The 11504-nt window shown below is 45.0% G+C and overlaps 1 protein-coding gene across 7 annotated transcripts in view; it reads left to right on the top strand.

Annotated features, from left to right (window-relative positions):
- The window catches only part of ARFIP1 (ARF interacting protein 1), an 89854-nt gene extending 87428 nt beyond the window's left edge, over window positions 1-2426 (top strand). For all 7 annotated transcript variants that reach the window (XM_084626700.1, XM_084626706.1, XM_084626702.1 and 4 more), the window contains one exon: window positions 888-2426. In XM_084626700.1, coding sequence (XP_084482826.1) covers window positions 888-1043 — 156 coding nt within the window. In that variant the 3' untranslated portion in view covers window positions 1044-2426. The remainder of the gene's footprint in view (window positions 1-887) is intronic.
- The last annotated feature ends 9078 nt before the right edge of the window (window positions 2427-11504 follow it).

Genomic DNA, 11504 nt, shown 5'->3' on the forward strand with positions numbered 1-11504 from the left:
GTCCGATTGTCACAAGCACTAAACCCATGTCGTCTTGATTTATTTTGAGAAAAATTGGTAGCTCTCGGGAACTAATAAAGCTTATATATATTCTCACTTGCCAAATCTTTTATCATTTATTGCAAAAAGTGTTGCAGTGTGGGTTGAATTTCTTATAATACCTAAATGAGAGAGAGTATTTCAGACATCAACAAATATAGTTGCCTCCTAATAGGAGAGAATGTAAGCCTCTTGCTAATGTTAAAGACTTTATAAGCATATCTGTATGCTGCTTTCTGCATGAAAATAAAGTAAGAGGTAAATACAAGAACGTGTTCAGACATATTTAGAATAAATGGCTGCAGAGTGTAAACTTACATTTTACAGCGCTCTAACTTGCTGGCTTAGGGGTCTGAAAAATCACCCCCTTGAGCGCAGCAAATCTGAGTGCTTTAAAGCGCTAGTGTAGACAGGCTCCAAACGCTGGAAGCCGCGCTCCCAGCATTTGGGGCTAATCCCCTCGTGGAGGTGGATTACCAGGAGCGCTGGGAGAGCTCTCTCGCACTTCAAAGTGCTGCCACAGGAGCGTTCCCGCCACAGCGCTTTGAAGTTTCCAGTGTAGTCATGCCCTTAAACAAATACTCTCTCTTATATTACCTTAGTTTTCATTTCAATCTTGAAGTGGGGAATTGAATTGTTTTGAATTAATAGACCCTAATGACCCTCAGATAGTATCACAAAAGGTTGGATTTTTGTATAAAATGTTAAATGTGTATTGAATAACTCTTCTCCGTTAGTTTAGAGTACGAATTTTTGAATTCGTACATCCAATAAATCTCTTATGTCTAAAGCCTCAAGTGTCAATCAAGTGCCTCTTCATCTTTAACTCCCTCTGTCCTTGTCCACAGGTTAAAGTATTGCACAATCAGCTTGTTCTGTTCCACAATGCCGTTGCCGCATACTTCTCTGGGAATCAGAAGCAGCTTGAACAGACACTTAAACAGTTCCACATCAAATTGAAAACTCCTGGAGTAGATGCTCCATCCTGGCTTGAAGAACAGTGATCAAACCAGAAAAGAAGAGCATTGTTTAACCTAGAATCTGTACATCTGATAAAAATTAAGAGGTTGGGGTAGAAGGACTGTTGCAGTGATTCTTGCACAAACAGCTTTAATTTTTCCCCTTTTGTAATACTGTAATTGAATATGGTGGCAGGGTCGTGGCTTTCAGGTGCCCAAGCATAATTTCTGTCATTTCAGATTTTCAGTACTCCTTTTGTATGTGAGGGTTGATGGCTATTTCTGTAGTTAAACAAAAAATATAGATTTGCACTGTTGTGGTTTCTGGTCATTGTGGTGGCTAGTCAAAATATTTCCAAAGGGAGGTTTACATGATTTGTACCAACATCTGATATTTTATATATGAATATATTAAACATCTTTAATGAATCATTTTCATGTAATTGTGTTTTAAAAAGGAGAGTAAAAAGAATATTTTTCAGAGTAATAATATAAGGCCTTCATGTAGTACCTGCACAGAGGCAACAGCTGTAATAGACGGCTGATTGGCTCACGAAATTGCAGCAAATACCTTTTTAGAAGGTAGGTCTTTATCTATCCATTGTATATTTAAAAACAAAAACTCTAAAGAAGCGAGAATCACTGTCAGTCTGAGGCTTCTAAGCACACATTTTAGCTTTGCACCAAGTGGCTAGCTAGGTGAATCCAACCACTTACCATACTAATTCCATTTTTAAATGTTACTTTCTGCATGAAACAAATACCATACTAGCCTTAAATCACAGATATGTGCCTTTTCATAAGATACTTTTCAACCAGTGTACATAATCCACAAGAGAGCCCTTTCTGTCTCTGTTCCCAACAAAGGAAAGAATACTACATAATGCTATATTTCTTTCTACACTTTAGAATAAGATAAAACTTTGGTTAACATTGATGGATTGTGATCCTTATTTGAGAGAAAAATAGGGCCAGTATGATTAACTGCAGAGCATACTTCAGCACCAGGGATAATGTGGCTGATATTTGTAGGTTTCATTTCTCCATCAGTAGTGTAATCCTTATTAAATGTAACTATATATGTTAATTTTATCATAGGCATTTTAAAGTCAGTATATGTGAGCGTTCTCATTTGCACATGTTCCATTGCTTTATGTTCTATTAAGTAAAATGAAGTACTTAAGGACTATTATTTACAACTTATGTGGACGGTATGATTTATGTACTATATGTTCGTGTCTTTCAGCTGATGTTTCTTAAAAGTTTGTTTTCAGTGCTTAACACAATAATGTAACTATAAATCAAACATATTTACGTCATTCCTCATTAGATTCATAGTCTGGCAGAGCCGTGTTTATTTTTGTATTCTGTCAGATTTTCTCTTGTAATCATTCCTTTTACATTTCCCCAGAATGTACCTCCATTGTGAATTTTTTATTCATATTAAAGGTGTTTGCTGCAGTACCTTTTTCTCTGTCGATAACTACAGATAGAATTCTGCTGTAATTCTCTGCAGCAAAAGCTCAGAGAACCACCAGGTGAACCCTTCCGTTTCAGTAAATGAACACTGGGAGTATGGTAACGGTTTTATAACCTGCCACAGGGCGAGTTGACATTATATGCAAGTTAAAACCCAGTGCAAAAAAAAAATCTACTTGTGAATAAATGTCAGTGATTTTATGCTGAAGCCACTTAAAAATGTGAGTGATAGCAGTGATACTATTATTAAGCATGAATGCACATCACTGCTGTTGTCGTGGATTCCTTGTTCATAATTACTGTTTTGCACGGCTTCAGTCGTGCCAGAATACTCTGCAACGCCATCCTAGTACTTTTGAATGACATTCCAGTACTTCTGGTACTATCACTTATCCATGATAGTACTGGAAGTGTATTCCAGTGCTTCCTTCTTTTTGGGACTGGAGCACTTTTGCTATAAAGTCCACGACCTCTAACAGCATTGGATTTGTGTGTGAGTGTGACTGTGCAGGAGAAGTGTCTTTTGCAAATAGCCATGTGACTGCACAGGAGACTCATTGAGGGCAGAGAGAGAGAGCAGAGACATGAAGGTTGTAGACTCCTACGCTGGTACTTGAATGCCAGCTATGAGGGCAGTAAAGGAAAAATAATTCTTCTAAAATACACCTCTCAGTATATCTCCCTCACCTGAATTGGATTTTTAAGGCTGAAACTTGTACTGCATCAGCATAACCCTGGCCTGGGAGGAAATAACTGGGCAGAAATGGTGAGTGCAAACTCTGTTTAAATTCCTGTTCTTTATCTTGCCTCCGAAGGCAAGACCATTAACTGCTAGTGTTGCTGTTAGTTGTGCTTGGATATTGAATTGCTAGATAAGACATTCCAAATATTACATCAGTATTAATTTTACTTTCTTCCTGCACTCCCTTAACTCATTCTATGTATTACTCATGGAATGTTTGGTTTCAGAGTAACAGCCATGTTAATCTGTCTTTGCAAAAAGAAAAGGAGTACTTGTGGCACCTTAGAGACTAACCAATTTATTTGAGCATGAGCTTTCGTGAGCTACAACTCACTTCATCGGATGCATACCATGGAAACTGCAGAAGACATTATATACACACAGACCATGAAACAATACCTCCTCCCACCCCACTGTCCTGCTGGTAATAGCTTATCTAAAGTGATCATCAAGTTGGGCCATTTCCAGCACAAATCCAGGTTTTCTCACCCTCCGCCCGCCCCCCCCCCCCCCAAACTCACTCTCCTGCTGGTAATAGCCCATCCAAAGTGACCACTCTCTTCACAATGTGTATGATAATCAAGGTGGGCCATTTCCTACTCATGGAATGGGTCACGAAGCTGATGTGTTTTGTATTCAAAACTAATATTTACAGCCCAACTAATTCTAATTCTTCTGATAAGAGAGTTTCCTATAGGTGTATCTTGCTGATTGTTTTCTTAATACTTGCATTTGGCATTCCATACTCTTATTTATCCAGGCGTTCAGATACTAGAGTTATAGGAGCTAATAAGTACCTATATAGATGCTTTCAGAGTAGCAGCCGTGTTAGTCTGTATTCGCAAAAAGAACAGGAGTACTTGTGGCACCTTAGAGACTAACCAATTTATTTGAGCATAAGCTTTCGTGAGCTACACTGCTCAAATAAATTGGTTAGTCTCTAAGGTGCCACTAGTACTCCTTATATAGATGCTGTACACCTCTGTGGCTATGTCTACACTACAAAATTGTCAACCTAATTTATGTCAGCATACAGTCACCACAGTTATTAAATTGTGCACAACCTCACCAGGAGTGCTTGTATTGATTGTATTGTCTGTCAGTGTGGGGCATTGTGGGACAGCTCCTGAAAGCCAGTAATAGCTGACATGAGCAATTCCATGTCTAAGGTGGCACTGCATGTCCAAGGTGGCACTAATTACATTGACCGTGACTCTGCTGCTTGGGGAGATGGTGTCACTGAATTGGCGTACAGAGGCACTTATATCCCCTGGAGCCAAATTTAAGCAGACTCCTCCACAGCTAGTTTGATGCAAGGTGGCTTAAGTTGATTTAACTGTGTAACGTAGACCAGGCCTAAGGGCATGGCTACACTTGCAGATGTAGAGGACTTTGAGTTAAACCCACACTTGGAGAGCGCAGTAGGGAAGGTGCTGCAGTCTGTCCACACTGACAGCTGCAAGCGCACTGGCGTGCCCCTGCAGCAGCATTGGAAGCGGTGCATTATGGGCAGCTATCCCACAGAGCACCTCTTCCACAAGCCACAGCACCAGAAGGGGGTAGGGGGTGCCAGGCATTCTGGGTCCTGTCGCAACACCCCGTGATTCATCAGTTCGCATCCCAGCAATCCCTGTGCTTCCGTCCATATTTGGTGTACTTTCAACATTTTTTGTACTGCGCGCTCTGTCTTCCCTTTCGGTCTGCAGGAATGGAGCCCAAACTGCTGAGCAGTATGCTGACGAGTCTCGCCAGCACGTCACATTTGGCAGTCGAGTTATTCCTTATGATCCAAAGTGACAATGAGGACTCCGACTATATCGACTCTAGTAACGCATATGACACGAGTTCGCTTGTGGCATTCATGGACATGCTCACCACTGGAACGCCACTTTTGAGCTCGGGAAACAAGCATTGAGTGGTGGGATCACATCATCATGCAAGTCTGGGATGATGAGCAATGGCTGCAGAACTTTCGGATGAGAAAAGTCACTTTCATGGGACTGTGTGGTGAGCTCGATTCCACCCTGTGGTGCAAGGACATGAGATTGAGAGCTGCCCTGACGGTGGAGAAGCGGGTGGCTATTGCAATCTGGAAGCTGGTAACTCCAGACAGCTACCAATCAGTCACTAATCAGTTTGGAATCGTGTTGATGCAAGTTTGCAGGGCCATTAATCGCATCCTGCTCAGAAGAACCAGGTCTGGGTAATGTGCATGACATTGTGGATGGCTTTGCACAGATGGGTTTCCCTAACTGTGGAGAGACAATAGATGGCACACACATTCCATTTCTGGCACCAGCCCACCTATCCTCAGAGTACGTTAATCGGAAGGGGTATTTCTCTATGGTTCTCAAGGCGCTTGTGGATCACTATGGGTGTTTCATTGGCATTAACACAGGATGGCCTGGAAAGGTGCATCACGCACGCGTCTTTCGGAACACTGGCCTGTTCAGGAAGCTGCAAACTGGGACTTTTTTCCCAGACCAGAAGATCACCGTAGGGAAGTTGAAATGCCCATTGTGATGCTTGGAGACCCCGCTTACCTTTAATGCCATGGCTCATGAAACCCTACACAGGGAGCCTTGACAGCAGCAAGGAGCGGTTCAACAACAGGCTGAGCCGGTGCAGAATGACTGAGGAGTGTGCTTTTGGCTGTTTAAAGGGCCGCTGGCACTCTCTGTATGGGAAACTGGACCTGGCCCATGACAGTGTCCCATCGGTTATATCCGCGTGCTGTACCCTCCATAGCATTTGTGAAGGGAAGGGTGAACGATTCACTCAGGCATGGAACTCGGAGGTTCAACACCTGGAGGCTGAATTTGAACAGCCAGATAGCAGGGCTATTAGAGGGCCCAGCGCCGGGCTGCAAGGATTAGGGATGCCTTGAGGGAGCAATTTGAGGCTGAAAGCCACCAGTAATGTCTGGTGCCCTGCATGGGAGTGAAGTACAGTGGTTCCAATGTTAGTAGGAATCTGGGTTTGCTATGCTGACTTGCAGTGCCTGTTTCTTTCTTGGGCTAAGGTATCTTTTACTTTATGCAATAATAAAGCATTTTCAAAGCCAAAAAATCCATTTATTGAAAAGAAACACAACTGCTTGGGAAACAGAAAGGGCAAAGGGGTGAGATGGGGAACGGTACAATAACAGGTTTGCATATGTCCTGTTGTTATACTCAGCCTTCCTGTCTGGAGTGCTGTGCAATGAGTGCTGTGCTGCACTTCAGGATGGCTATACTGCATGGTGATGGGGATTGAGTGTTCTACGTGGCCTTTCTGATTCTTTGGAGTCTTTTGGTTGGTGATAACATGGATGACTGAGATCTCAAGGTTGCATCTGTAAGGGCAAAATGCAACACTTAACAGAGGCAGCATTGTTCACACCAGACAGAGCAATGATTCCCCCATACTTAAGGGCAATTACAGTCTACACAATAGCATAAATTGCCTGTCCCAAAGCGAGTGCACGTAACTCACGGGAGCCCCAAAATGCTGAGTAAGCACAGGGTCAAGTGTGACTGATTTTTTCCAGCTGGACTGTCCTCTGGGTTTCTGTGCCTTGGGGAGAGCCAACAGCAGCAGGGGGTCCCTATACTGAACACTGTCCCCACATTTTCCACAGGAGTTTGTCCTGGAAGATATCTAGCTGCTGAGGGTGACCTGGGAAGCAAGGGAGGGTCTTCTACTGCAATGTGGCTTCCGCCCTGGTCCCTATGCAGCTTGCCTGTGTGCAGCAATAGTCCTCCCGCCCCTCATGGCACAGTGGCGTGGACAAGTTAGCCTTACTGGGACAAGGACCACAGTGGCTCTCTCACAAAACCTGCGCAAGCGCATTGGCCAAGTTCTGGATGAGATCTTTGAAGAGATCACTGAGGCTGTTTACCATGTTGTGAGAGAGCACACCAACGCCCTATTCCACAGCTAGGCATGCATACAGCCCTAACCTTTCTCACCCCAAGAGCCCGCACCAAATAACTTCCTTCCCAAAATAAAAGCTGCTTACTGGGAACCTCCTCTGATGTTTGTCCTTCCCCAAGTACCAGCCACTGCGTCTGGCTACCTTCCTCCTGGCTTGAGAACAGCTCCTGGCTGCATGCATCTAGGGATTCCGGGGTGTCTTCCTCCACCTCAGCACCCTCGCTCCCGCTTTGCTTCTCCTCCTCCTCCTCTTGCCTTGTTGAACTGGTCTCTGAAGGGTCCATGGTGGTACTCGGAGGGGAGTGGGGTCGCCCCCAAGTATCGCGTCCCGCTCTTTGTAGAAACAGCAGGTCGCAGGGGCAGCACCGGAGCGGCTGTTTGCCTCATGGGCTTTGCAGTAGACATTCCGCAGCTCCTTCACTTTAACCCTGCACTGCAGTGCGTCCCGGTCATGGCCCCTTTCCATCATGTCCCTTGATATCTGCCCGAAGGTATCGTAATTCCTACATCTGGAGTGCAGCTGGGACTGGACAGCTTCCTCCCCCCAAACACTGATGAGGTCCAGCACCTCGCCATTGCTCCATACTGGGGATTGCCTGGCGCATGGAGGAATGGTCACCTGGAAAGATTCGCTGAGAGCACTCCACGCCTGGCTGAGCAAACAGGAAGGGGATTTTCAGAATTCCCAGAGAATTTAAAGGGCGGGTCTGATGGTTGGTCACCTGAGGGCAGGTCAGTAGAGTTCAAAGTGATGACCAGAGTGGCTAGCACAGGCATTGTGGGACACTTCTGGAAGCTGATCAGAGCACACTAACAGAACAGGGCGTCCGCACTGGTGTCCAGCGGGGGCACAGCAAACGTTATTCCACTCGCCAAGGTGGAGTACCAGGAGCGCTCTCTACGTGCCTTGCCAGTGTGCACAGGTAGTGAGCTAGTGCGCCCGGGGCTCCTTTAATGCGCTCTAACTCTCAAGTGCAGCTAAGCCCTAAGTCTTGTCATGGTTATAGTGGTACAGCAACACCTCTGTAGTTAAGGTTGCATCGTGACTTCTGTTTCAAGGTTGACTTTTCTAAGGGCTTGTCTACATTTGCAGTGCTACAGCAGTACAGCTACCTGCTCTGTCAGGAGAGCTGGTGGAAGCTATGTCAATGGGAGAAGTCTGCTGTCAACATAGTGCTTTCCACACCAGGGGTTAGGTCTGTATAACTACATCCACACCCCTGAGTGATGTAGTTATACTGACATAAGTTTGTAGTGTAGACTAGGGCTAAGTCCTCAAAAAATCAGTATGTTTAGTTGGATTCCTTTGAAATTTGATGTTCCTGCAAAGGGTGCAGAGTAGGGATAGTGACCCAAATTTAGTATTGTTTGAGCCAGAGATTTCAGAGATGAAGCCTTGAAAAACAAATTTTTTAAAGTTTCTAGGTGGCGGGTTTTTGGTATTTTTTTGCACAGAGCTAGATATTTTTATCTGTTTTTAGCTTGACACTTATAAGTACTCTAAAAGCAGAATAGTTCCTTTAGGTTGGTTTGAAATTTGGTGTGCATCACAGTTCCGGGGAGACGGGGAGAGGCAAGGGTAGTATTAATGATCTATATTAGTGGTCATTTGACTGTAGGGTTCCCAAGTTACAGCCCCCTTAAAGAAACTACTGTCTTGTACTTAAACTGGAGAGGTTTCAGAGTAGCAGCCGTGTCAGTCTGTATCTGCAAAAAGAGAAGGAGGACTTGTGGCACCTTAGAGACTAACAAATTTATTTGAGCATAAGCTTTCGTGAGCTACAGCTCACTTTGCTCAGATAAATTTGTTAGTCTCTAAGGTGCCACTAGTACTCCTTTTCTTTAAACTGGAGAGGTGCTAATGACTGGATGAATGACAGTCCTAGGTGACATTGATGGTTGTGAACTCACTTTTCTATTAACCTAACTAAGGATAAGTTAATCACATGTCCTCCCCTAGGACAAAAGGAGTTTAGGCTGAAGGTATGTCTACATGGCAATTAAAGCCATGTCTGCACTACCATTTAAGTCTGCAAAACTTGTGTGAAAAACACACACCCCTGAGGGACATAAGTTTCACCAGTGTAAGTGATAGTGTGCACAGCGTAATTAGGGTTGCCAACCCTCCAGAATTGGCCTGGAGTCTCCCGGAATTGGCATCAATCTCCCAGTGACCAGCGGGAGAGCTGCTGCTGCCATAGCTACAGCCGCTCATTGGGGTTGTTTAACTATGGCGACAGGAGAGCTCTCCCATTGGTATAGAGCAGCTACACAGCTCTACCACTGTAAGGTCTCTAGTGTAGACATAGTCTAAATACCCATGGCTGGTGCCAGCTGACTCAGGCTCCGGCTAATGGGTTGTTCAATTGAAGTGTAAATATTTGGGCTCAAGCTAGAGCCCAGGCTCTAGGACTCTGCAAGCGGGGAGGGTCCCAAAGCTCGGGTTGCAGCTGGAACCTGAATGTCTACACTGTAGTTAAACAGCCACTTAGCAAGAGCCCTATGAGCCCAAGTCAGCTGGTATAGGCCTACCATGGGTGTCTAATTGCAGAGTAGACATATTCCAAAGGGCCAGAGGTTGCTTCAGTTTGTGAGTCATGGGTGGCAGTTTTATTTTGGGGGGGAAGATAATCAAGTCTTTCAGGAGGGAGGGATAACTAGACGTGAATAGAAAAGGAGTACTTGTGGCACCTTAGAGACTAACCAATTTATTTGAGCATAAGCTTTCGTGAGCTACAGCTCACTTCATCGGATGCATCCGATGAGGTGAGCTGTAGCTCATGAAAGCTTATGCTCAAATAAATTGGTTAGTCTCTAAGGTGCCACAAGTACTCCTTTTCTTTTTGCGAATATAGGCTCACACAGCTGCTACTCTGAAACCTGTCATTAGACGTGAATACTTCCTGGGAGGGATATTAGGATAGGAGTGTGGGACTGCAGTGCTGGGAAGGGTTTTCTGAAGAGGGGAGAGAGGTTGGGGACTCAGGTGACGGAGATGTCAGGGTTGGGGGAGTAGAGGTGGGATTCTGGGATAAGGGGGAATGTTTCGGTGAGTGGCAGGGTAACGCAGTGGCATCTGTCAGCCCCACATTCTCCCCTTCTGGGTGTGTACCCAGATCTGGGGCCTCTTGGCTCTCCTGAGGGGGTCCATGACCAGCTGCAGGGGTTGGACCCCCTATGTAAACAGGGTTGAGGGTTGAGGGGGGCAAGTCCCCCCCTGAGCCAGGATCTAGAGAAGTCCCACCACTTTGGGTGGGGAGCTGAGAGGGGTCATACTTCATGTATATCACAGGCTCTAAAGGGCGTGGGAACACCTACTGAGATGAATGGAATAATTCACACATCTCAGAGCTATTGTTTCAGTTTGTATTCATCTCCCTGTGGGGGTCTTATTCAGTTGTAAAGCCTCCTCACTCTTCTGTTGGAGTCACTGATGTGGTAAAAACTCCATCAATTGTAAGTGACAGCCAAAGCTGTCACCTCACACCTGTGTAATTTGAACTCTACAACTGACTGGAAAGGAGGTTCAGAATGAGCTCTTTCTAAATGTCCAACTATCAGCCTTCCTTATTATAGAAGAAATAAACAAGACCTTCATGACCCGGAAAAGCTTCTGCCAAGATAGCATCTATCCCCCATTCCTTGAGAATTTAGGGCCAAAGGGATGAGCATCAGTGCCAGACCTAGTCATGGCTGTACAAAGTCATTTTGAAAGTCATTTCAAAGTCATTTTCAAAGCTACCTAGTCATGGCTGCAAAGAAGATCCCAAAAAACTGGCATAAGGTGATGCGGGGACAGGAATGGAGGGAGCGAGCTCTGTGGGAATCTTCGTGTAGTTAACTCTAGGCAGGAGAAACAATGTTTAATTTTTTCCCCTTTATTTGGCATCCCTCTTTGAAAGCGTGCAGTAGAAGTGGGGGTGAGATTGAGGTTGGGGAGAGGGAGGGAATGAGTCCTAGGGGATCTCTTCTGTAGTACCATCAACTCAGGATAAACATGCCTGAACCTGTAACATCCTCCTCATAACAAAATTTAGTCATAAACTGAAATCCCACCCTAAAAACCCCAAAGATTTAATCATGTGGCAATAATATTAATAAAAGTGATGGGATCTTTTACAGGCTGTGGCTCGGTGCCCTGGTCCTGCTCTGCTCTTTCTCCAAGTTCCGTCTCTCCAGGCTGGTCACTGGGTCCATCCCCAAACCAATCCTCAGAAACTGGGCCCCAAATGTTAAATGCTAATCCATCCTGCTGGGTTGTTCCTTGGTATACTCCTGGGACAGTGAGTTCCCTATGGTCCCATTCACTTCTCCTTTCTCCAGCTTCACAGTGAGACCCTCTTCTTGCAGGAGGATGTCATGTGAGATGG

The sequence above is a fragment of the Lepidochelys olivacea genome (assembly GCF_965140295.1).
Source record: "Lepidochelys olivacea isolate rLepOli2 genome assembly, chromosome: 4".
In the NCBI taxonomy this organism is placed as follows: domain Eukaryota; kingdom Metazoa; phylum Chordata; order Testudines; family Cheloniidae; genus Lepidochelys; species Lepidochelys olivacea.